General features: G+C 45.7%; 1 protein-coding gene across 4 annotated transcripts in view; it reads right to left on the bottom strand.

Annotated features, from left to right (window-relative positions):
* The window catches only part of Mapkap1 (MAPK associated protein 1), a 210,706-nt gene that overhangs the window by 34,445 nt on the left and 149,044 nt on the right, over nt 1-27,217 (bottom strand). For 3 of the 4 annotated variants that reach the window (XM_029473510.1, XM_029473508.1, XM_021184047.2), the window contains 2 exons: nt 25,884-25,991; nt 8,500-8,640 (listed from right to left, as the gene is read on the bottom strand). In XM_029473510.1, coding sequence (XP_029329370.1) covers nt 8,500-8,640; nt 25,884-25,991 — 249 coding nt within the window. The remainder of the gene's footprint in view (nt 1-8,499; nt 8,641-25,883; nt 25,992-27,217) is intronic. The other variant, XM_021184032.2, reaches the window with a different exon arrangement.

The raw sequence follows: 27,217 nt of genomic DNA, 5'->3' as shown, positions 1-27,217 counted from the left end.
GTATGTGTGTGTGTATATATATATATATATATATATATATATATATATATAAAATTTTTTCTAAACTAATGAAATGAGATGAACCCCAGAAAGGGGAAAAGTTAGTAAATTGCAAAATTGGGATCAAGACCACACGAGAGAGCTGTTTCATGTTTTTTCTGAGGAACACTCTGTCATAGGCACACTGAAAATACCATCCACCACTAGGGAAATGTGACACCACCTTGACAATACTGCAGCAGCTGCCACTTCATACTGAGTGGACAGCCTGAGCCGCTGGTTATTGGCTTGTACAGGGTGGGGCTCATGTATCAATTTCCTATGACTTTGAATCTGAGCCTACAAAGCCTACTGCTGTTAAATCCAGGAGCAGTTTTTGATACAGTTCCACAATCCTTGTCTTTAGGTTACACAGAGCCTAAAGGCCCAGAAAGCCCTCTGGGAGTGCCAATGAACAATCCTTGGCCAGAGTGGATTTTGCTGAATATATGTGGCAATCGATAGCATCACAGAGAAGTCAGAGAAGTCTTTGAGACTTGTCTGAATTTACACATAGGATCAGACACACAGGCTGTTTGGGTTTAATGAGACCTCAGAGATCAACCAGGCTTTTATTTTCCTCAGGAAGATGCTGAGGCTCAGGGCTAGGGACATGACTTGTCTGATGTCACCCATTAATGACAGAGCTGTAACCATAATTCATCTCTCCATACTAGCAGGCTTAACAGACCAGCACTTCTGACACACTGGTAGAACACATCACAGTACGAAAAGCACCCTCCAACAATATGCTAGGCACTCAAAACAGGAGAAAATCACTGGGTGCAGTTACGACAGAGCCTGGAGAGCACTGCTTCCCTAGACAGGGAGTTGTGGGCTGAAGGCTCATCAGCACTGCTCAAGGAGTGTCATCTCACATCATCGGGAGCCTCCGCCAAGAGCAGACAGCACCAGTGTGTGGTAACACATCTGCTGACAAGTGAGTACCAACTAGACTATTGTCCTGAGCACAAAAACTAATGGGTGGTCCCAGCCAGCATGGCAGCATTCAGCACAGAGCTGGGCACAAGACAGGCCTGTTTCAGGGGACCTGAGGTTGTATAGGCTCAGTGCTGCCTCTGCATGGGGGCTAAGTTCTCTGTGAGAGAAAGGGAGTCTAGACGCTCAGGAGCGCTTTTGAGGTCATCTGGGAAGTAGCAATGGCCCCCCCATCCTAGTAGAGCCTAATGCCAAGGACAGGGCGCTAATCAAGGGTAGTCTTGGTGGAACTTTCAGGAAACTACCCCAGCTCCTTCTGTTGCTATAGTTCTACTCCATTTTCATGTTCTCTCCTTTTTTTCCCCACCAATGCTTAATTCCTTCTCAGCCACTAAGGAATCTGACACTGTTTTGAGTAAGTCCAGATCGCTGGACAGGAATTCTCCCAAAGGCGGTTCTGGGAGAGATGTTGGAGAAGATACACAGTTAGACAAATCCTGACATCTGCAGTCATCAGAATCTTCCCTCAACAAGCCACTGTGTTAGCTCTAGTACACAGGATTTCCCAGAGGCCACCATCAGTTATGTCCTGTTACTATTAGTATTAAACTCACTAGATTTTTGTTTGTTTCAATCAGGGGGCCAATCACTGAGCTGCATAACTGTCAATGCTGAATCAAGTGACCATATAGGTCAGATGTGGAGTCACATGTGATGTATGCCCCCTTGAATCACTGTAGTGACCTGGCCAGGAACATGGAGGACCAGTTACCTCCTCAGTATATGAATTCTTCACAGGTACCTGGCTAAAAACTACACAAAAGAACTGTCTACCTAGAACTATGCACACCACACAGGCAGGAGGAGGGACAGAGCCCTGGCTGCAGCTGCCTGTTCTCATTGGCTGGTCTTGTGGTGCATCTTCAATGTCCCACCACCATAATCTCAGTGTTTGCAAGCCTGCTTGTCCCATCAGCCCTGGTACACAGGACCCTGCCCACAGAAGGTTAAGTTAAGGAAATAGTCTCAACCTGGTATTAGCGCAGGCAATCTTCATACTTCAAGGCATTTGAACTTTCAAGCAGACATGATGAAACACTCTCAAATGCATCAGAGAAACAGCCACAGATAGGATCAGGTCTACGTGGAGGGAGGAGGTGTGGTAGCTGGCTGGCCCTATCTAATGGGGATTGGAAGAGGACCCAGAGCCAGAGAGGAGCAGAGGGAAGGATGTTCACTGCTGGAAACAATGCCTTCTGTGCAAGCCAGGCTGAGAATGTCTGAGGCATCTCTAGTATTACAGCTGGGGTCTGGCACTAGGCTTCAGTCCCAATCCCCTAGAAACCCCACCATATCTTGATGAATGAATGGGAGGTAAAGCAAGTTAGTTAGTAGCTACATAATAGCTACGTGCCTCTTACACACGGTATTGTCTCATTAAATCCTTCGGGCCTCAGTTTCCTCAGTCAGGAACTGGGGTTACAACATTGTTTGTATGCTGTGAACAGTTAGTGGCCTACAGCATAGACAGGGTTTGCATCCAGGGCGAGTTACCTAAACCCTAGTCTCCTCAGGTAAGCCACTGGTATGTTAGAGGACAGTTCTGTGGCTTCAGTTATTAGTGTAGAGAGTCTGGTGACTCAAGAACCAGGTAAATACTATACATAAACCAAATGATAGCAACTTCTGACTTTTCCACAGGTCACTACAAATAATCACCATTATGCAGTGTTACGGCTAGAAATGAGGGGCTCAGGCACAGAGAAGCGTTCCTCCTTGAGCTGCATGCCTAGGCTCCTGCTGTGTGTGTGTGTTCGAGATCGTGCGCACAAGCACGCAAGCACATGTGCATATGTGTGCATGTGTGTGGAGGCTGAAGGTCAATGCAAGACCCCCCCTCCTCAATCACTTCCCACCTTAGGGTTACTCACCTGGAGCTGACCCATGCGGCTTGACTGGAACAGCAAAGTCCAGGCATCCTCCTGTCTCTGCCTCCCCAGTACTGTGATTGAATCACGTACCACTGTGGCTTGGCTTCTACATGGGTGCTGGATATTGAACTTCGATCCTCATGTTTGTAGGCAAGCAGTATACAAACTGAGCTATAGCAGTACTACAAACAGTCCCTCTTGATCATATCTTAAATAATTACATCTTTGTCATGAGTTTATTAACAGAATCCACTGTGTTTCATAGTCAGAGATTGGTAGAAAACTGGTTTACATTTGAGTCTTACAGAGCAAAGCTCTCTCATCCCTGACTTTCTTAGAAGTAAATGGCAGATGGTAACTATAGTGTGGGCCCCTTCTGCACCATCAGAAGACAGACAGCTGCAGCCGCAGGGCAGAGGCCCAGGTTTCCACCTTCTGTTGTGTGGGCCTGCATACAATGGATTCGTGTGGACGGTGGCTCCCTGTGGGGTAAGCAGGGATGCTGGGCAAATGCTCATAGAGGCAGGCACTCACTGCAGGGCCATAGGAAATCTCTGATGTGACTGACACAGGATGGATGGGTGGAGAGAACTATCCATCAGTGTCAGCAATGATCCGAAGCACCTGGCTAGTCAGGTGAAATAAAATAAATGATTTACTGATCTCAGAATGTGCCTGCTCACTTGACTACTCATGGAGAAAGAACTGTTTGATGCCCTAAACTTTGGGTTGAACCAAGGCAAAGAATTCCTGGATGGCTGTGTGTAAGTGTATACTATGAGTTGAGGGGGTGGTCACGTGCTTTGTAAGGAGGGAATGTCTGAGGGTAGACACTGGACTTGACCCACCTGGGAACTTACTACACAATACTCAAGGACAGTTCATCTGTTACACAATTCCTTAGGAAAAACCACTTAAGGATTCTACTTTGAGTGGTAAAGCTTGAGCTCAGAAGATAAATGCATTCTGATGGGCTGGTTTGGACTTGCCCCAGAGCTGGGACTGTGCACCAAAGGGCACCATGTATGCCCTGGCAAGTATCCTGGAGCTGGGATCTCTCCAGTCTTACTTCAGAGAACTACTTCTCTGGGGAGAGACACCAGAAACATGATCTTTCTCCTTTTCTATCTCACTGGTTTCCTTTGTGGCTACAAGTGAGGCTCAGAGAGCCATTTGCAAATCTGGGCAACCCAGTTTAACACTTGCAAGATGGAGACTAGGAAGGATGACAAAAGGCACATGAATGACCACTTGAAGGCACAAGAACCAATGACCACTTAGAACTAAGCTACCACTTAGAACCAGCTTCAGTGGCCAGACACTTGCACACAACCATACAAGAAAAGCATTAGAAAAACATTTGTTTTATAATTGGTAGTGACTAAGGCAGAAGAAAGAAGGGATGTGTCCAGGGTGCCACCACAGTACAGAAGGAAGGTACAACTTAAACCTAGTCCCGACATCAGACTCTGAGGCCTCTCTTTCTGGGGATGAATCTGCAGATAGGAATCTGGTGAGTACAAGTTTTCCTTTTGCCTTTGGGGAAGAGTAGGAGACAGGCCTGGGATCTGTGGTCATTCCAGGCTTGGCTTCTCACACAGAGACAGAGTGGCAGGACTGTGGAACACCTTGTTTTGGACCCCTGGCCTGATAGCAGTTAAACTACCTGTAGGATTTTCTAGAAAGAAGCCTGGAGTGGAAACCTAAGGGTTCTTTGGAAAGTCAGTTGTATGGTGTTTTGCTGGGGCAAACATGTGAAGGAACATTTCGTCAAAGTGGACACAAGTGAAAGACTAAGGCAGACTAGTGAAGGAACAGTTCACTGAAGCAGACATAGCACATGAGAGGACACATGATGGAGGATTCTTTGCTAACAACACACATGTATTGGTCCGCCTTACACTTCATAATTGAGCTGCATTTGCTGGGACTCCACAGAGAGAAACATACCAAAAAACTTCTGGTGGTGTGCAGCAGTTTGTGGCTGGTTCCAAGGACTTGGGCTGACTGGCAGAGTGATGTCAGTTGAGACAGATGCATTTGCTGAGGCAAGACCCATGAAGGACATGTGATGTTTGGAGGGGATAAACAGGACTCAATGGACAGTGATGGAGGCTGAACTTGGCTTGCTTATAGAGCTAGCTGTGCAATACTTGTAGGTCTCAAGTCTTCCCTGATCTTTGCTTCCCTGAGAGAGACAGAGCTGAGAACTTCTCCTGGCATCCCTCAGGGTCCCTCTTGCTGACTCGTGCCAAGGCTGAGGCCTGGATGTCTCTGGTAGGCAGTGCCACTGCTGCTGATTCGTGTTTGCTATCCCTACATTATCAAACTGGACCGTTGAGGTATCTGTGAGTAGACCGGGCTGGCGTAGCTAACATGTGAACTTAACTACTGATCTCCAAACAACACAGAAGGGAGTTGCTCCAAAGAACCTTTCTAAAAAGATCCACTTCCCTCGTATCCTTTCTTTTCCACTATCTCTGGTGGGTGGTGGGCTAGAAGGGAGGTTAAAGCGTTTAAGAACCATCATTAAAAACCAATTTTGAAAAAAATTAAAGTTTCTCAAAAAACAACAGAACAAACAAACAAACAAACAATTAAAAGTTTCAGAAGGCATCAGAAAAGGCAGACCCTGAGGCTGAAGAGGGCAGTTCATTTGGTAGTGTCTTCTGCACAAGAATGAGTTGGACTTTCCAGAAGCCATGTGGAGAATCCAGGTGCGGCAGTGTACAGTATTCCTGGTACTGGGGAGGTGAAGACAAGAGGATTTCTGGACTGCTGAATAGCATAGCCAAGTTGGCAAATTCTGGGTTCAGCAAGAAGGAAAGGAGCAGCTGAGGATGGGGTGCGTCAGGTGTGGCCATCACATCCAGCATGTCAGATGCAATATGCTTACTCTGGAAGTTCAAGTGCTATTTAGACCCAGTGATGATGTCTGTCTATCCTTCCAAAGGTAATGGTGGTGACTTCTTACAGCCCCCAGCTTTTCCTGTAGTCCCTGATGCTAACTGATAAGTGGGTGAACTCCTCATTCATTGCTGAGAACTTTGTTATGTGATGGACACAGAAAACAGACCTCTCAAATGTTTCACACTGGCTTGCCACATCAAAGTAATGCCAGGGCATTCAGACAGTCACCATGTGTGGAGGCCAGAAGAGGGTGTAGGGTCCCCTGGAATAGAATTTGCTATTCCACACCACGTGGGTGCTGGAAACTAAACCTAGGTTCTCTGGAAAAGCAATAAACTCTCTTGACCACTGAGCCTTTTTTCCAGCCTGAGGAAGAAAAATTGTATAGTATGAACACAACAATTCAGAACATGTGACAGTAACAGTCTGCCCAGATGTGAGCCGAGGTGCTCCTGTCAGGTTGGTATGAGGTGGTGTGACAGCATGGGCAGCGTGTGACCACTGCAGAGTACAGATGCTGGTTTTTCCGAACCAAGGCTGCAGTGACATCAGGCGATCCACCCTGGTAAACCCCTCAGAGTCATCACACACTAGTTTTTGAATCAAGTTTGAAGTGTATACTCAGTAACCTTCTACTACCATCAGATCTTCTGAAATTTCCACATTTAGTTCTGTGAGCTCATGTGCATCAAGGCCTGTGGTTTGAGAAGCTGAGCTCTAGAAAAATGATGTAGGTCCCTGCAAAGCCACACATGTTCCTGTGTGGGGCATTTGGGAGAAGGCTGTCTTAGTTTGGGTTTAATTGTTGTGAAGAGACATCATGACTATGGCAACGCTTAGAAAGGAAAACATTTAATTGGGGCTGGCTTATAGTTCAGAGGGTTATCCCATTATCATCAGGGCAGGAAGGACTGAGGCATGCAGGCAGATATGGTGCTCGAGAGGTAGCTGAGTGTTCTACATCTGGATCTGCAGGCAGCAGGAAGACAGAGTGACACTAGGCCTGGCTTGGGCATCTGACACCCCAAAGCCCTCTCCTCAGTGACACATCTACTCCAACAAGGCCATACCTCCTAATAGTGCCACTTCCAACTACCACAGAGGTCAACCCTCTTTTGGAGGGTCAGGGGAGATACTAAATGGAGGACCTTGAGCAGACTGAGCAAATGCTCATGCCATCCCTAGACACCTGCCTTCTTTCTGAGCAGTGTTTGCATTTCATCTCTATGAGAGGAAACAGAGACGCACATCCCTCGTGGATACAGTACTCAAAGTTTTATGTTCTTAACTTCACTTTTGAGACAGGGTCTTACTGTATAGCTCTGGCTGACCTCCTGGACAGCAGACCCGAGGCTCAGAGAGACAGTGTTAAGTCAGCTGAAGCTCACTTGTCCACCTCTTAACTAGGAAGCTAAATGAGCATTCAGCATATGGCAAGCGCCTGCCAATAAAACTGGGAAGGGCCTGGGGAGATGACTCAGTAAAGTGAGGCCTGAGGACTTGAGTTAGGATTCCCAGAACTCAAGTAGAAAGGCGGGACTGAGGTGTCAGAGGCAGGAGGATCCCAGGGGCTTGTGGTTGGCCCGTCTAGCCAAATTGGTAAGCTCCAAGGTTGGTCAAAGACCCTGTCTTAAAAGCTAACGTGGAGATGAGCCGAAGAAGACGCCTGAGGCTACCCTCTGGCCTCTGCAGGCTCACACTCCTGCACACATGTACAGCTGGGAAAGAATACCGCAAGAGCTCTTTGAGGCTCATGATGTATTAGCTAGGTTCAGATTAATGCCAATATCAGAGATTTCATTATGAGAAATATAAACTTAGCAATTTTAGAATTAGATGAAATCTTTATCCCCTTATGCAACAGCAAACAAGGCCACCTGGGAGAGAGATGTGGCAGGGTAGTGCTTCAGCTCCATCACTGCGTGAGCCGGTACTGTACTCTTCCCTCCCCAGCATGGGGACCTTTGTTAGAGTGCAGAGGAGGTGATCTGGTCAGACCTGAGTTCCAGATAATACTACCACCAGCTTGAGTGGAATGAGTTGGGGATGAGGCTATCTTTGTCCTGCTTCACCATCTCTGTCAAGTGGAATGGCAAAACCTGCCACCTTCTAGGTAGTAAAGAACACAAGAGAAACATCTAGCACAGCGACTCAAACACAGTGGGCACCTCAACAACGTAGCCACGATGACAATGATGTATTAATATCCTGTTGACTACTATGGTGATTTTTCTATCCCTGTTAGGTATAAGTAAAAGCGGAAATTCAGTGCTTAACCAGAGCAAATCAAGCCCAAACACTAGTTGAGAGTGAGTACTAGATTTTCTAGTCAGACCCAAATGTAACCTGTAAGATCATTAAGAAGCTTTGTAAACAAGGAAGCTATGAGGTTGGGGAGTAAGGATAGGTGCATAGCAGTATCCTCTGGAGCTGAGGACATCCTCAGGACCAGAGGAGCCTTGGAACTTCTTCTCCAAAGTCTATCCATTTGAGGACAGTCTCAGGTGAGTTCTCTTTCTAATCTCCTTCATAGAGAAGACAAGACAGAACCCTTAGGTGGGAAAAGGATGTACTTTAAATTTCATTGTTTAACACTTCCTCAGAAAACAAATTCTTTTCAGTCACCTAGGTCACATAAGAGCTGTATGCCCTTCTCTGCCTGCATCTCTACATGACTCACCTAACTGCACATCCGTCGTGAATCGCAGTCTGTGGATCATGCTGACTTTGAATGACTTGTAATGGTGACTGCTAAGCATATCCTGTACTGTAGCGATGTCAATTTGTGAATCTTCCTCGAAAACTCCGTCTGCCCTTGAACCTGGGGAGGAAAAGAACAGTTTAAGACATAAAGATACATGAGGCTTGGCGAATGGTGTCTGCTTAAAATGCTTTGGGATAAATTAAAATAATACGGGCTATTTAATTTGGAGGGGAAAAGGCTGAGCGATGACTTAATAATGCCATTCCAGTAAACAGAATGCTATCGTATTAATCATCCAACAGTTAATTCCACAAACACTGCCTATGCTATGCCAAAGCGGGCCCTCGGCTGGGCAGTGGGGAGACAGGTGTGAGCAGGGATCAAGCAGCTCCACGAGAACTCCAACCCTTCCAAATCCCTACCCTGTTTGCTCAGTAGCTCCCTGCTCAGTAGCTGTGCTCCACAGCATCCCCTGCCTCAGGTGGAAGCCTCTTTCTTGCTGGCCTTGGGACTGCAAAGCTGCCTCTGTGATCTGGCCACAAGACCTTCTGGCTCATTTCTCTTGAGGCTTCATTGATCATTCAAGCACTCACTCACTCACCCACTCACTCACCCACTCATTCATGCACTCACACACTTATTCACACTCATTCACTCACACATTCACTCATTCACACTCATACACTCATACATGCACTCACACACACTCACACATTTACTCACACACTCACATTCACTCATCTACACACTCATACACTTGCTTGTTTGCTTGCTCGCTCGCTCGCTCGCTCACTCACTCACTCACTCACTCACTCACATACACTGTGTAATATGACATCGGTGACAAACGGGAAGACTGATGCTCTACAACTCTCCCTGGATCCCAGGCCTCTTGAATGGAGCCCTTTCTACAGCCAGCAGCTAAGGGAGGGCAGCGTATGAACTGGCTGAACAGTTTCCAACCTTTCATCAGTCCTCATAATCCCTTCTCTCACAGCCTCCCAAACTCTGCAGACTGGTTATACCAGGCAAAAGCAAAACCATGGTTCGGTCCCCAGAGTCTGGGGTGTACACTTCTGAGGTACAATTGCTGGCCCTTGTTCACGGCCCAGACTACTCCTTTAGTTCCACCCCAATACAGCCAAAATCTTCCTCTTCCTCAGGCTAGTTCAGACTTCACCTCTTCAATGAAATCTGTTTTGGTGGCTCTGACACACATGTATAGTAAGTAGCTGGTATATACCGGACCTACAGCTGGGCAGACCTAGTTCAACTCCCACCTCTGTCATTAATTTGCTGTGTGATCTTTAATTTGAGGTGTGATCTACCTTGTGAACTCACCCTTGATATTCACAGATATAAAAATTCATGTAAAGAATCTAATGCATAAATGATTAACAAACAGTAGCCATAGGGGATGATACTCAGTCTTGTTCTAGGCCTGTCTAGTGGTTGCTCTGTTGTAATGTGAAAGTTTCACAAAGGTTAAGTCAAGTTTCTTATTCACCTTTATGCTTTCTCCCGAGAATAGCATTCACAATTGGTATGTTCACACTAACTGGTCAAATAAATGATGGCCAGTCTGCTGCCCAGGTCAGCCATGATATCAAGTACTTTATTCATGTTAAGCCTCATGACAACATGGAGGGTTCTGGAATTTCCCATCTTAAATTGATGAGAAGTTAAGCTATATCCCAGGCCACACACACTTTGTTACAGGCAAACCACAGGGAACTTGAGGAGTTCCTTCAGATGGAGCTGGTGGGACAGAAAGTACTAACTTTGGGCATCACAGTGTAAACTGCTGTTCCATAGCCTGACAGCTTCATGCTTTTCTGTAGGCTGACCTTTTAAAGAAGTCAGTTTCCTTTTCTTTTGCACTGAATTCAGTTACTAGGAACTGTAGATTCTGCTCCTAAGCACTATGGCTATTCATAACAGACGATACAGCACCTGTGATAGGCTGTTCCATTGGGAAGGATGAGATACAGCACCTTGGACATAGCCCCATCTTAGAGCACATTGCATGTGCCCAGAGCACCCTGTTTCCTGTCTCACTCCCTACCACTCTCCTCCCTATCCCTTCTCAAAAGCCTGGCTCAAATGAGGCTCCGGAAAGCGAGATTTCCCCTGACTCCAAGCCCCCAAATCTAGTACTGATCCTGACACTGCATCCATATCTTCTAATAGAACAGTGACCAGCAAGCCATTATCTGTCTCTGCCTCTAGACTGTAAGCCACGGGAGGGTAGTCAGTGATGGCTGTGTTCACCCCGGTAGTCAGTCTTAGCTACTGTGCAGCGAAGGCAGGAGCCCAGTGTAAGAGCAGTACGAGCACCAGGTGCTGTGCTCAGAGAGGCCGTGACTTAACCAGCATCCTATTGCAGGACAAACTGAGTGACATGCCATCTCTGCAAGAGCCATCTGTTGACTGGTATCATTCTTTGAAGCACTGGTGATAAAGGACAGATCATGGTCATCAATGTTTCCTGGGTAAGATGACATCAGAACAGGGGCTGGGGGAAAGTTTAACACAGTCACTTTCTCCAAACTACATTTTAACAGAAACATCACTGCCAAATGCATTTATTTCTATCTTAGGACTTTTTATATACAAAATTATAAAGGAAGCAGTCCTGATTTATTTTATTTTTTTTTTAAAGATTTATTTATTTATTATATGTAAGTACACTGTAGCTGTCTTCAGACACTCCAGAAGAGGGCGCCAGATCTCATTGCGGATGGTTGTGAGCCACCATGTGGTTGCTGGGATTTGAACTCTGGACCTTCGGAAGAGCAGTCGGGTGCTCTTACCCACTGAGCCATCTCACCAGCCCCCGCAGTCCTGATTTCTTAAATACCAAAGTCCACCTTTGCCATCCTTGCTGGGACCGACTCGTTAGACAGAGCTGAATTAGACAGAGTTGAGCTCTGAGTTCCAAACTTCTGGAACATTAACTAATTGGTATTTCCTAAACACTGCAGGTATTTAACTTGGAAAGAGTAATAGCTCATTGTGCTAAAATGCCAATTACTAAAACAAAACAAAACAACAAAACCCCACACTTAGGATTTTTACATTTTATGTTGGATTAAAACCAATTACTATAACGTGACATACTTTTTTTTTTCCTGAGCAATTTCAATGCCAGCTGCTAATAAAGCATCTTAGCTGTAAATGATAATTCAGATGCTTTTAGATAAAGTGGTGCATAAATACGGCTAGAAATTGATTTAGCTTCTTGCAGAAGCCGTTGAAGAATGACACATTCTGTTTAATACACCAGCTAATGTGTCCTAAAAGCTCAAACAAGTGCCAGTTTTCATGGCTAACTTTACTGTGGGAGATTAATGAAAACTTTATATATTGCTGAAATGTTAATAATGGGCAGATGAGGCGATAGGATTTCAGTCAAGGTCTAAAGCTATAGAATAACCTGCAAAGCTTGTCAATTTCCTTCTATTAATTTTGTCCAAGACTTTCACAGCTGGAGCTGGTTCAACACTAATGCTTCGCACACTGACCTCCTGCTCTCTGCCAGGGTAAATCTACAGCGCACAGAGGGTTTCGGTTCCTGATGCCTTGCCCTGCTGAATCTTAAGAACAGGAAGGCAGAGCATCAAGGCATGCCCTCCACTGCTGGCTGCTCAATCCTGCATCCCCTCCAAGCAGGTCATCATCTGCTGAAACTGGACAGCAGCTCCGAAGTTCACTACCAGTTCTCAAGTGGGCTAAGAGAGCCACTGAGTGCAGGGCTTATTTATGTGTGCACATGTCTCGCCCTCCTGTCAGGACTGCAGGATGTGAGACGGCACTGGCAGAAGAAGCTCTTGACCCTTGGCCAGTCCTGACCAGCTACAGAACACAAAGCAGCAAGAGAGGCAGGTGAGCCCAATGCATGGCTCCCCATCTCATGGGGCAAAAGCACTGAATCAGTAGTATGTTTGGGGAGCGGAGAAATGCAACGGGTTGGTCTGTACCCTGGAAAAGGGGGAACCCAAACGTACATGCAAGACACTTGGTACTGTGCCATTTGCACATGAAAAATCATTACTGTACTATCAACTTCACATTTCAACCCTATTTCTGTTCAAGATGACGTTTTATCTTCCCAAAGTGAAGAGGAGAACCAGAATGTCTTAAAAACAAACACACAAGCCCCCCTCCCCAAACCATTAACTTGAGATAAAACCCTTTGGTATTTTGTTAAATTAGCAATTAAAAAGGTCACAAGCAATTAAATAAGACAAAAGCCACACTGTGTTCATCTACATTAAAGCTGAACTGGATCTTCTCATGAATGACAAGATAAATTGTAATGGTGCCTTCAAAGACTTCACAGTGTACTCTGTCAAAGTCGTGAGTGGTAATGTCTCTATGTGCTGTGCATTACCATAATGTATTGTGTCAAAACGCTCTGGTTGCAGGAACTCAAGGCTGAATGTGATAGATCACATTTTGCGGGTGGGGCTTAGTGTTGATTGGAGCACCAGAGCACAAATGGACTAGCAAGAAGGCTCAGAGAGGGTGCAACTCAGAAGGGCCTGGGGACAACAGAGAATCTTAGAGGAAGCAGCCTAAGTCTCTGGAGTAAAACCAGGAGGACCATGGACTTGGTCTCAGGGGAAGTAAGGCCAAACACAAAGGGAAGCAGAGGAGTTAATAATGGAGCCGAGTCTAAGGCAATTCTAGCTCCTGCAGTAAAGAGGAAAGCGTGGGTGTGCAAGACTGACCACAAGGTATAAAGTTAGATGTAGATTAACATCTGGGTTTACAATGACTGGGACGGGACCATCTGGCTCTCGAGTCCCTGTGTTCCTTTGCTGTGTTGCATTCGCCTTCTGTCTGGTGGCACTAAAAGCAGTTCCTATACCCCCGTCCCACATGCCCACCCCTGTGACCCCAGGACAAGAGAATGTGGACTAGAACAGTGAATTCAAAATCAGAGATCCATAGGCACCAAGGGAAACATTTAAAGGCGTATGGCTTTTTTTCTCCCAAACAAGTAGGCAATAGACATTAAGTCAAAGCTCAGATGGGCTCAGATGTTTGCTACTGGCAGGCTTCTGTATCCACGGAGCAAGTTACACAGGACTTTCAAGTTCACCCTTTTGGCTCAGTGGGTCTCAGACTGAGTCTGAAAGGCCTAGTCTAGTGCAAGTTAAAGCAACTTCAGTCTCCTGTAAAGCCTGGGCCAGGGGTGGGCACATCTACCTCCAAGCTCCCTTCAGGGCCCTACGGTCCTGTGCTGTTTTCATAGTAACAGTAAAACATCCTTTGCCTTTACACTCATTCCCTTACAAGTGCACAGTATAATAAAGAGCTCTGTTCCCACATTGCAATTAACCTTTAGGAAACTTACCACTTGAATTTTGAAATAAATGAAAATTAATACCAACAATTATCTGAAAGGGTACAGAAACTCTCTCCTCTGTTTCAACAAAGTATCTGTGTTAGGACAAATTGTCTTCCTACACTACAACCCAAACAATGTAGTGCAACAAACCGAGTACAGAAATAGATATGAAGATCTAAGATATCCTATTAACCAGACAAGAACGTGGAAGAGCACACAACAGGGCTGGGCCGCAGCTCAGGTGGCAGATCGTCTGCCTAGCATGTGCGAGGCCCTGGGCACAGCAGGGTAGCTCAGCATGCACACACCAGGCATGGATGAGCACACCCGTGATCCTAGCATGTGGGAGGTTATGTTCACTACAAAGAGACTCCGAGGTCAGCCTGGCTACCAGACAGCCTGCCTCAGAGCTGGGGTGTAACACAGAGAGCTACTCTTCCAATGAACATTTTAAAGAAAATCTTTTTTTTTTTAACAAAAGCATTTATGCTAACAGATCTACTGTTTTTAATGATTTAATAAACACAATTTCCTGTCTATATTTTAGGTACAGACAATAAATAACTTTTGTAGTCTTCAATATATTTTTATTAGCTAGGTAGTGCACACATCTGATTTGTTTTGTCATTGTGTATTGTTTTGATTTGGGGATTTTTGTTTCCTGTTTCATTCATTCATTTATTCATTCAGAGACAAGGTGTGCCTATGTGTCTTAAGCTGGCCTGATACTCTCAATCCTCCTGCATCAGGTCTTTTGGTGCTGGTGACTGAACTTGAGGTCCTAAATGAACTAAGCATCTGCTATCATACCAAGCTGCAGCCCAGCTACCCTCAGTAACTTTGAAGCATGCAAAGGGGCTGTAACACAAGCAGTATGAGAACTGAGCCCCGCCAACAAACTCAGCTAAAAGCTTCTATATACATTCCAGGAGTAAGTTTGCTCTCAGAGCTAAGAACCAAGCCTAACTCCAATTCCCCATTTCAAAAAGTCTTTCATACGGGTGATTTTATAGGCATCATGGGAAACATTTAGAGGCACATGGCTTCCACCCCCCCCACCCAAACAAGTAGGCACCAGTCATTAAGTCCAAGCTCAGATGGGCTCAGATGTTTGCTACTGGCAGGCTTCTGTATCCACACAGCAAGTTCCACAGGACTTTCAAGTTCACCCTTTTGGCTCAGTGGGTCTCAGACTGAGTCTGAAAGGCCTAGTCTAGTGCAAGTTAAAGCAACTTGAGTCTCCAGTAAAGCCTAGACCCTAACCAGAAGGTAAGTGTTCTCTCCCATACCCTTGCCTTTCAATTTCTCACAACAAATCCTGATGACCTGTTTCTTCCAACCCAGAAAAAACAGCACAAGGGAGATGCTGAGCCGCACAGAGAACGAGCAGGCAGGTTCTCAGATGGCGAGAAAGGGTAGGAATTCTGAGCAAACAATGAACTGGGCAGAGAGTGAGCGAGTGTTCGGAAGAGTAAGGGCTTGCCTTTGGCTAGAGAAGGGAGGGGGAAGGATGGGGAGTGCAGGAAAGGAGTCTAAAGGTAGGGAGTTCTGGCACACAGGAGAGCATGGCTGTGCAAGGAACCGACTGGGGAGGAAAACCCTCCTCAACCCCCTTAACTGTGCTCAATCTTGCAATCCTCTCCAGTCCCCAACCACTCCTGCTTTAGCCAAGTTGGACTCTGCTCAGGTTGTACCATGTAGCCAGGGCATCCCTTCTTCAAAATGTCTATAGGTCAAAGTCCATTCAATAGAGCCTTCCTTGTTTCTCTCTTATAACCTCTAGGGATCAGGGGAAGGCTCTCATTGTGGCTCTTTCATATTAACATCTGTGGCCTCCTTGTGTACAGGCACTCCTGCAGGCAGGCCACTTCCACACTATGTGGTACTCAGTAGATGTTCAACAAAAGCTGCCAGTAGCCCATGCAACCATAAGCTTTGATCTGACAAATTCTGTGGTTAGTAGAATCTGAGGCTTAGACCTCACTCACCCAGGGAATTCACCTGAGTCTACTGAACTCTCCATGCCATCCAGACCCTTCAACAGAGGGGTGCTCGGTGGACAGGGATTTAGCCTGGCAGTTATTCAGTGTGTGTACATACATACTGTAGTAGATGCTACATGTTCAGCACGATGGACACATGATCTCCTTTCATTTCCCAAAGTTCTTTTAGGTCAGATGTTATCCTCCTCCAACACGTGAGAAAAATGAGGCTCAATGTGCCTTCAGGGTCCATGGTCCTGCATCTGTGAAAACTGAGCCAGCAACAACTGGATGGCCTGTGTACCCACTGCCTGACTTCCTCTGGGTAAAGGCATTCCTTCAATGGGCCGGAGCTGGACAACTCCACAGGCCATAACTGTATTGAGGAAACAGACTATGAACATACTTGCCCCACTGGAACAAAGGAAACAGAAGCAAGACTTAATGTCTCTCTTCCAGGCAGACTTGATGCTGGACGCCTGAGTGAGTCGTGGAGAAAACTCTTCCTTAGTGCTCTGCATCCATCACTTTCTCCCAGAAGCTGTTTAAGTCCCCAAAGTCCCATAAGCCCAAAGCTTCCCCTCTATTAAACACTTCCCTTCAGCTGCTAGTCATTTTCGCTGGTCTCTAAAAACGATCAATAGGTGATATACTATAACACACACAGACCCCTCTACCGTCTCTCTTTAAAGCCACCAGGATCACACAGTAGGATATAGGATACACTACAGTCTGAGTAGGGATCCTTGCTGTCACAATGTTTAATTGATTGAATTCCTGGAGCCAGAGGCAGTGTGCTGGAGGACTTCCCACGTAGAGATGTCAGCTCTCCCTCAATAAATCAAGGTAATCTTGCTTTATGAGGTGGTCAGAAAGCAGCAGCTTTAGGTTTGCAGAATTTCTGATGAGAACAGATGACAGAAGGGGCCCGCCTAGCCCTCGGCTTACCCTTTTCTCATGCTCAGGCCAGGGTGGTCCTCCCAGTGCTAAGCACACTCTCCTGTCTTGAGACTTCAGAGGGGCAGTATCTAGCTTATGGCATTCTCGTAGTATTGTTTGACTCATTTTTCACTTTCCTCAAAGAAGCCTATTCTTCTAGAAAGACACTCAAAAGCTGCCTTTGCTAAATAAACATATTGACTCTTCACTTGAGCCCACCAAGTAACAAAAGCACATGCCCGTCTGTCTTCATTTTGTATGGACTTTTGACAGAGGGAACAGAGGTGAATGACTTCTTTGAGTTTCCCTTGAGTTACAAGAGCAAAAGCAAGCAGGACAGAGCCCTTTCCCATTCAGTTGAGGTGAGGCTTCAGCCTAAGGGGATAAGTAACCCTCAACATCATAGCACTTTATCTTAGCACCTTGCTGGAGGGTCCAGAGCTGAGCCACAATGGGCAGGACCATACCTTGACTGGACTCCGTTCCTCTTGTCCTCCACTTAAACCCAAGCCTCTCAGCACCTGAAAGCAGACTTGGGTGTCTCTGAATCTCTTTATTTGTTCCTCCTCCTGCTGTGGCCACACTGGGTAAATCTCTTTTCTCTGCCTTCCACCTCCCATGTCTCTCCGGTGTATCACAACTAGTCTTTTGCTGCCCACTCTTTAACCCTATAGCTGTCACTGATCATAACCGAGATCCAATGTGTACTGGCTGCTTTTCTGTGTCAACCTGACACAGCTGGAGTTATCAGAGAGAAAGGAGCCTCAGGTGAGGAAAAGCCTCCATGAGGTCCACCTGTAAGGCACTTTCTCAATTAGTGACCAGGGAGGGAGGGCCCAGCCCCACCCCCACCCCATCCCTGAGTAAGCCAGGGGAAGCAAGCCAGTAAGCAGCATCCCTCCATGGCCTCTGCATCAGCTCCAGATCCCTGTCCTGTGTGAGTTCCAGTTCTAACTTCCTTTGGCGATGAACAGCAACATGGAAGTGTAAGCTGAATAAAACCCTTTCCTCCCCAGCCTGCTTCTTAGTCATGGTGTTTCACTGCAGCAATGGAAACCTGACTAAGGCACAGTGCCCACATGTAAAAGACAAATGAACAAATACACATTCAACATGAGCACAACTTAGAGCTGGAGTGTGTCCATCTTCAGGGTGTGTGACACAGGGCTCATGGTGGATTTGCTTGCAAGTTAAGCTGGCAAAATTCCCATGCCTCCTTCCTCCAAGGTATCTTTGCTTCTGCTCAGGACACGAAGACAGTAATGGGGTTTTCTTGGATGCTAACATTGGACAGTTTACACAGCAGAACACCTATGGACTAGGAAAATCTGACCAACACTGAGGCAGCTCTCTCCCTGATTCTGAAATAAGAAGTAGAACACACCACTGGAGGACACCCACTTCCCATCCAGCCACTGCAGGAATGTCACCTGATGCATTACCAAAACCATTACTGGGGGCAGCAGGGCACATTCTGGGGCCAGGAGCCGACTGGAAGACAGCAAAGCTCTGTGCCCTCACTTAGAGCCCAGACAGGGTTTGTGGCTCGTCAAACATGTTTCCTTTCTGCTCTAATGTACCAGTGTATCGCTTAATGAAAGTTCTTAATTGTAATTCAATTAATTACATACACAGAGTCCCCAATTACATTTTCCAATAAGACATTGGCTGTGGTACAGGTCTAAATGCACTTAACCAATTTTAATATATTAAGACCAATTTCCCTTGAATACTAATTACTACCTAATGATAAAATGAAAGGGGGGGGGCTTCAGAAAGGGGGAGAGAGAAAAAGTCAATTCATGTGGAAGTTCTTAGCACAATGGAAGCTTTCATTACTCAAAAAGTTCCCGTGGACAGGGCACAGGTTTGTTCCTATGGAGGTCAGCAGAGCTTTTAGCCCCAGGGGGGTCCACTCCTCCTTTGCCAAAGGAACTGTGGAAGTGCTAAGAAGTACTAGGAGGGCTCTGAGACAGGGCGTTTGGTGCACTTTGGTTCACTATCACTATGACCTTCTACCGCATTGTGTCATTTGCTTCCACACCTCACAACAACCCTACATGGTGGGGTCACCATGACATTTATCCCATGGAGAAACAAGGCTCACAGAGGATTCACCCAAGTGACAAAGTGGTACCAGACACCTTACCTTTTCTCCTGCACACAACCCAGGACCAACTGGCCCCTGCTAACAGACAGCAAGAGGTGGACAGGAACTGTGCGGTAACACTTCCATTTCATTTAAATTCTCTTCGTGTGCAAGGAGCTGTTATGCAACATCAAGTAGAAAATTCCTTACAGAGAATACCTACCCCCAAGCCAGACAAGCAACTGCCTTTCAGCAATAAGTCACCCTGAAATATGGACCACCGGTCCCACAAGTCACTGCTCCTTGTAAACAGAGCTTATTTGCATGATCACATTTCCCTTTGTATTTGACGAGTACTGCTGCGGTCTAATGAAGGAGCTTTAAAGCCCTTCGTTCAACTAACAGGGTAGAAACGGCGAGATTAGTAATTTGTAACAGAAGAAAGCCAAGCCTCCCCAGCAGAGAGAAACCACCAGGGAGTCTCCAGGCCCGGCAGAGAGCAAAGGGGAGGAGGAATGGGCTTGCTGTGAAGAAGCAACACAAAAGGATCTGGAAACACTTCAAAGACCACCAACAGCTTTCCTTCAGATTTTTTTTTTTTTCTTTTCTCTTTCTCATTCACTGGTGATAGGAGGGTGAGTGAAATCTAACCCCGGAGAAACCTGCTCTAGCAAAGACCTTTCCTTGGGCGCACACACCCTCAGGGTAGTGAGAGACAGGGTATTCAGATCTGGTCACTGTCCAGGGTGATAGGCTGCAGTCTAGCTTGCAGCAGACAAATCCACTAAGTAGAGTCAAGGAGGACAGGGAAGAGAGACTAAGTCCAGGATGTGGCAGCCAGGACTCCCAGCAGGCTTAGAAGAGTTGCTCTCCTGGGTCTTTAGGGGGCAACTAAATGAGGCCTCCTCGCTGGTCCTGAAGCTCATCTGTTCCACCACAGTCTACCTGGGGACTATCCATTGTGTGACCTTAAAACTCCAGGAAGTTAAGTTCAGGAAGCTACTGGAATGAGGGAAGGCTGTAAGTGGTGTGCACATCCCTGCTGAAGGATGTAGAACTGACGCCACCGAGGCCTCTCTCCATAGATAACAGAAGGAGCAGAGAGGAACGAGGCTTGGTAGTGTTAATGGAGGAAGACACACTTGGCTTACCAGGCTCCTCATTGATATTCATAAAACATTAACCAATCACTTTCTCTCTCAGAGCCCCAGTTCCCTCCTCCTTGAGCACACTTGCCTAAAAGGTTACAAGTGTGATTCTATATCAGTCAGTCTTCACAAAACATCCGCACAGGATACTGAGTCTAGGAGAGGTGTCATTTATGTCTGAGGCTGCAAGTACTTCACCTAGGGTCAACCTGGCTCTAGTGACAACCCATAAAGCACAGTGCTCAACTCTTATGATAGCAGCCTAGGGAGTGATAACGACACAGTGCTTGGCAGTTTCTAGGCAGTCCCCAAAGCCACGTTAATCTTGGGCATGTTTTGGTCCCGATGAGGAGGAATTCCAGAGTTCCCATCTCAAAGCTACCGATGAAGCTGTTCCTTTCTTGTAAGGCCCTGGATGAGACTTACATTTCATCAGTGTGAAAGGTCACCCACAGCATTTGGCAGAAGAGAAAATTGGGGCTCAGTTTGGTGCCAGGATTTATCTGGAAGCTTGAACAAGAATGGGAGTCTTCTGCTACCATCCGTGGGATGTACTTGCGGCTTCCTCCTGGTCTGCTTCCAGCCTCGAACAGACAGTTGGCTGAAGGATGTGGTAGACTATCAGACAAGGATCCAAACTGGAAAGCTCAAGGACTCTGGCTCATCACAAGAGTCTTATCTAGGCGAGGTTCCAAGCACAAATTCGAGCTCTCAGTCCCAAGGCAGAAACTTGTCACATCAGTTCATTTGCAAGTTTCTCTCTCACAGAGTACAAAGGCAATCGCCACAACCATTCTCAGGATCTGAAATTCAGGTTACCTTGGAGTAGTGGGCTTTGGAATCAGGGTGCTGACTACAGGTTTTGGTGCTCCGTGGTTTCTAGCCGGCTAGCTTTGGGAAAGTCTCCTCACAACGAGAATGTCCGTATGAGAGTTTGGAAAATTCGAAGAAGCACTTGGAAAATGTTCAGTGCAAGAATCTGTAACAGTAGCTCTCAATAACCAACTGTAAGACACTGTGGGGTGTGACTGCTTTAAAAATGTCCTGAGCCACTCCTCCTCTGGAGAAAAACTGTTTATGTTATGGCTTTTTCAATCCAGTGACATTACTTATAAACTGAACCTCATTATGGTGCAGCAGAAAGCACCCGGCTTCTAATTTCTTTTGGTCCTCCATTACAGGTCACTCCCTCCTCTCTCCATCTCTGTGGTTCCAGACCTCCACACCTGTACCCAATGCTCTACCAGCCACAGACAGCTGTACTACCGTTATTTCTTACGACCACCACTCCCTGATGATAAGTGAGCACCAGCTACCATCCCAGGAGCCTTAGAGAGAACATAATGACTCCTGCTGAGAGCAACATGGGGGCAGCTAAACTGCTCACAGCTCCAAGAAGATGCTGGTGCTCTCACAGTAACCGAGCGGACAGCACATCCTCCAAGGTCTACTGTAATGCATGGATCCACTTGGCTCCCTTTGAACATAGTTCTGAAGGGTAGTGTGCTGGGCCTGACCAAGCACACCAAAACAGTGAAACCAAACCAAACCAAACCAAACCCATTTTTGAAATACTGTTATGTTGATCCAAGTTCTTAGTAGATGGCTAGTAGAGAAGAATAATATATAGTTCTTAGTTAGTTGGGATCACTAATTTTAAAAATGTTTTTCTATGAAAAAAATCAATTGCTTTTCATAATTTGCTTCTATTTTATACAACTAAGTCAAAACAGTCCATCAAACTCTGTCTGCTTTTGGCATTCATTGTTTGCAAACACCCGTGGGTTTTTTTCCTCATTCCTAGTAGCTTTGACTCGGAACTCCAGAACTGGAACACATGACCAAGCCTTGGGGAGAGTGGTACTGGGCTCAAGAAAGCTGCACAGTTAGGACCCGTGTTTTTGCTTGGCTGTGGAGCCAGAGCTAGAGTGGAGATGCCAAATGTCACTAATCCTCACACCTTTGTTCCCCTTATAAATACAAGAAACCTGGGCATCTTGTCTCAAAAACAAACTCTGAATCCTAATAAGCTTCAGGGTAGCAGTGGTAGTTAAGGAATTCATGAATTTACACACAGAGAACGTCAATCTGTGCAGAGTAAGCTACAGCTATCACTTAAGATGATAAAACAGCAATGTAGGAAGTCACCATTTGTGCTTTTCTCTTTGTAAGGAGGGATACAAATATGAGTGTGTGTACTTGAATATGCACACAGCTACCCATCTGCATATGGATGTACACAGACCATTCCTGGAAAGGTCCTGTTATCGCTGGGAAGAGAACGAGAATGGGAGAAGTGAAACTGAATTCTTACACTTTGGTACAAGTATGAACTTTTCTGCATGTGCCACAGTGCACTCCTGACATCTCTTCCCTTGACGTTATGCCAAACTTGCTAGGCACAACTTACTTTTTAAATAAGTTTTAGACTTTATTTACTTGTGTGTGTATATGTGAACACAAACACGTGTGTACAGGTGCACTAAGGGGCCAGAGGCTAGAGTTACAGAATGCTCTGAGGTTGCAGGTTCTCTGCAAGAACAAGTCCTCTTACCTATTAAGGCATCTCTCTAGTCCCTAAACACAACTTTTAATGGCAGAATGATAGACAAACAAACAGTTGCAGGATATTTGCTCACACCATGAACCCCAAGATTGTGTTATTTACTGAAAAAACCTTGTGGTGTGGCTCTTCTCTAACACACACCTTTAATCCAGGAGCTAAATAAAGTTAACAATAGGCCAAGAGGGGGAGCAAGCACAGCACCCAGCTGACTGGGAGTGAGCACCAAGGAGACACAAAGAAAGGTCTCTGCATTGAGTGGTATTGAAGATGGAGTGGAGAAGAAGGGTTTCTTCCTTCTGGCACACTGGTGGAGTAGGAAGGTCGGCTGCATGCTTTCTCTACCTCTCTGAGCGAGCAGGCTTTCAAGGCAGCTTCTGGCTCCTCAGTCTTCATTGGTAAAATGGCATGACTGGGGTTTTGTTTTTAAACCATAGACAGATAGATAAAATTCTGTACCTACTTTTCTCCCACCTCCTTTACCATTATGCAGCAAATTACACGGTCTAGGTGTGGTTAATGTTAAACCAATTCTGCACTCTGGAGTAAACCCAACTTGGCAGTGGAGCCTGATTGTAATAAAATGTAGGTATGTTAGTTTGTTATGTTAATGATTTGTTTGGAATTTTTGGATCGCTTTTTCTAAGATTGGTCTGAAAGGTTTCTGTCTTGTGTGGTGGTCATTACCAAGGGGCTGCTTGCCTCATTTCTTCCAGAAGCTCCAGGGACCTCTCTGGAATGGCAGGTGTGAGTGGGCTTGTGTATTCTCAAGTGTCCCATCACTGCTTGCTTGAGTTCTCTCTGTGTAAGGTTTTCAATCATTAATTAACTTCAAAATCCATCAGAACATCCACTTTTCTTTTTTTGCTAATTATGTTCACCTTTTCCAGGAATTCATTCTTTTCATGTACATTTTCAAAATTTTTACAGTGGAATTTTTCAAAGGGAATGGCTTTAGTGGGCAAAGTGCCAGCGGTGCAAGCATAAGGTTGAGAGACAAAGGGATCCCTGGGCCTTGGGCTGGGCAGTCAAACCCGAGCTCAGGGTCAGCGAGACCTTGCTTCAAAAGATGAGGGAGAGTGATGAGGAGGCAGCGGGGTGAAACCCTGGCTTCCCACACCTCTCCATGGGCAAGGGGATTTACACATACGGACACACGCACACAGCCCTTGCTATATGTTTAAGGGTTGTGGGATCTGTTGTGTGTCTCCTTTTCATGCCTGTTACTATCGATGTTACTACTGATGTTTCTCCGGTGTTTTTCTTCCTAACTTTGATCCATTTAGACAGAAGTTTCCTGGCTTTATGAGTCCTTCCAGAGTTTTCTAGCTCAACACCTTCTGATCTTTGCTGTCTTAGTCTTAGTCTCTTATGATTCTTTTTGTTTGTTTCTGTTTGTCTATTTCTTTTAAAACTGAATGCTTCGTCTATGATGTTTCTTTTGTAATTCATCAATCCGAGGGCTAAAGCACTTCCTGACATGCAGCTGTAGCCGTCATCATCTTTAACATACAGCACTGTTATTTCATCAAAATATTTTCTAATTTTTACCTCTATCGCGCTTCACTCACAGGCTCAGAAGCTTATGCCTCAGTTTCCAAACACATACAGATTTTTCCTTCCCTTTTCTTGATTTCTAGACTAATTTTATTGTGGTCAGTTAGTATATCAAGAAACTGCATAAATCCCCAATGCAGGGGGATAGGCAGAAACAAGACTGTGAAAAACAGCAGTGTACAGAAATCTTTGCTGCATTTTAGGTCTTTTCTTAAGGTAGATTCCCCGAAGTGGGAATTCTGTGTAGAACATTCTTAGACCTCTCAATATATCCAACTATCATATACACTGGACGCCAATGCTGCCACCAGTGTCTGATCCTCCCACTAGTGAAGCTTTACTTGTTTTCGCTGAGATATGGTCTTATGTACCGTAGCCGGCCTTAGACTCATGTAGCTGATGATGACCTTGAACTGCTGACTCTCCTGCCTCAGCCTCCCACATGCTGACAACAGGTGCACAGCACACCCCAGACCAGGAAGAATATTTCTGAGATACCTGCTTTATTTGATAAGGGGAGAACATCATTTGTGGATAAAGATATGTGTATATTAGACTCTTGATAGGAACACACATTTATAAATATTTACTACTTGCCTTAAGTGTTTTTAGGCCACTTAGGCAACACTAAGTTTTAATTTCACGTGGTTTTGCATAGGATTCTCATAACCAGCTGCAGATGGTAAGGCCATCAACCTTTATCTTTGAGAATTTGTTTTGAATGTCAAAAATGCCTTTCCCCTTCTTGGTAAATATGTGCATGCTGTTCCAGAAGAGACAGCCAAGGGCTCTGGTCTGAGTTAAGAGGCAGTACAGGACTAAAGATCTTTTATTTAGTCACTCACCCAATCTGTTTTCCCTGAGCCCCTAGAGGGTGCAGTCTTTAGCAGACTGCTGAGCTAATGAGGAACCAGTATGGGTCAGGCATGCTTCTGCAGCCTACAGTTCAATGGGAGGGGCAGTCAGTAGCTAGTTATTGAACAAAATAAGTAACAGACATAATGCCATGAAGAAAACCCAGAATGTTCTGTGGTCGTATTCTGGTGCCCATGTGAGGAAAGAACCAGGTGGGTGGCAGGAAGCAGATTTGGGTGGCAGGAAGCAGGTTTGGGTGGCAGGGCTATCTCTGCAGATGTGACTTTAAGCTGAGACAGAGCTAGTAAGAAGGGATAAGCACTTCAGGCAGGAGGAGTCGGGACTACGACTGGCCGTGGGCAGTTTATCTCTTCCTGTTCAGCATCTAGCAGAGAACCTCACAACTCAGAAACTCTGGAGACAAGAAAGCATTTAGTTCTCACAGTGGCACTTGCAGTCACTGCGACGCCTTCTGCCTACAATAGTCAAGTGGTTAAATTTCTCTAAAACATGATGTTAAGCAGTTGACATTGACCAGGCCCATTGCAGTATACACAAAAGAGCCTTTGCCTGAGAAAGGGCCTCTTATTTCTAAGCCATTTCCAGAGTTGTTCCAAAATTAGGAAGATGTAGTTCAAGAGCAAAATATTAATCACACAGTGCTAATAAACAGGATGCAGACTACAAAATAGCACAGAATCTATCATTCTGCTTTGAGACACACTTCTAGCACAAAGGCTGTGGTCTGCCTTGGAAAACAGTCACTTTTTGTCTGTGTAGGGAAGCCAGACCAGCAAATACTCTCAAACACATCGCTCCTAAGCAATGTTTGCAACAGACAAAGCGGCACAGAGCGAGGCAGCCAACGTACTGTTCTCGCGAACCAGGCAGAACTCCCAGGCGTTCTGGCTCTCCAGCGTGCTCTCCAGGTCCACAGCGATGTTAGGCTCACTCTGCTTCTCCAGGCGGTACTGAGGGCCTGGAAGATCAAAGGGGCAGGAGGAGGGGGGATGTCTGAAATGGTGAATGTAACACTCAGAAATTACCACACACTGGGGAAAGCCAAAGGAAAACAGTAGTGTCTGTCCCATGGGTGTAACTATCCAAGATGGCAGAAACTGGCTTTTCTCACCCTGTTCTTAGTCAGCTCTTCTCAGACCAGGTAAGATGTTTGTGTCAGGGCTGGAGAGATAGCTCAGTGGTTAGGAGCACTGACTGCTCTTCCAGAGGTCCTGAATTCAATTCCCAGCAACCACATAGTGGCACACAGCCATCTGTAATGGGATCTGATACCTTCTTCTGGTGTGTCTGAAGACAGCAATAGTGTACTCACATATATAAAATAAATTAAAAGATGTCTGAGTCAGAATGAACTGGAGGCACATATGATTGCTTCATTCTTGATATGAAGCAGGCTACCTTCCTTCCTCTCTGGACCTCTTTCCTAATGTGCATAGTGCATCCAAGATGACATGGATAAAACCCACAGGAAGCAGAGGCTGGCAGATCTCTGTGAGTTTGAGGCCAGCCTGGTCTATACAGTGAGTTCTAGGATACCTGGGCTACAAAGTAAATCCATGTCTCAAACAACCAACCAACCAACCAACCAGCCCACCCACTCTCCTGGCTTAGGAGTCACCAGCTCCACAGGAGGCACTGCTGCCAAGGCACTTATGCACAATCATCACAGCATACTAATCAGTTACAGTTAGGAGGCATGTGTAGAACTCTACGATAGTTCAAAAAGTCAAAGAAATAAAAACCCTGAAAGTTACAGAGTGAATCTCATGCTCTGGGTTTGTAAGGGAAAGGTAGCAGCCATCAGTTAGTTGTCCATGCTTTTACTCAGACACTGTGGACGTTAGAGACACGTGGTTTCGTGTTCTAGTATCCAAAAATTCTACTACCCATCCCATGCACCTAAGTGTTATGGCAGATCTAAGAAGACAGCAGAACATTTTACACATTTATTCATAATTTCTTTGTCAACCTAAGTAGCAATGGTGTTCTCAGAGAACACTTAATGGATCAAAAGGTCAGATTCAGACTGTACCTCTGTATACTCATGGTTATTGAAAAGGTGAGAGGCACAGGAAACTCTCATCACCTTGATTCTGAATGGTATGCTTAAGCTGGGCGGTGGTGGTGCATGCCTTTAATCCCAGCACTCGGGAGGCAGAGGCAGGTGGATTTCTGAGTTTGAGG

This window comes from Mus caroli, chromosome 2 (assembly GCF_900094665.2).
Source record: "Mus caroli chromosome 2, CAROLI_EIJ_v1.1, whole genome shotgun sequence".
Taxonomy (NCBI): domain Eukaryota; kingdom Metazoa; phylum Chordata; class Mammalia; order Rodentia; family Muridae; genus Mus; species Mus caroli.
Note: the sequence above shows the minus strand (reverse complement) of the source record. Positions and strands in the feature narration are given on the sequence as shown.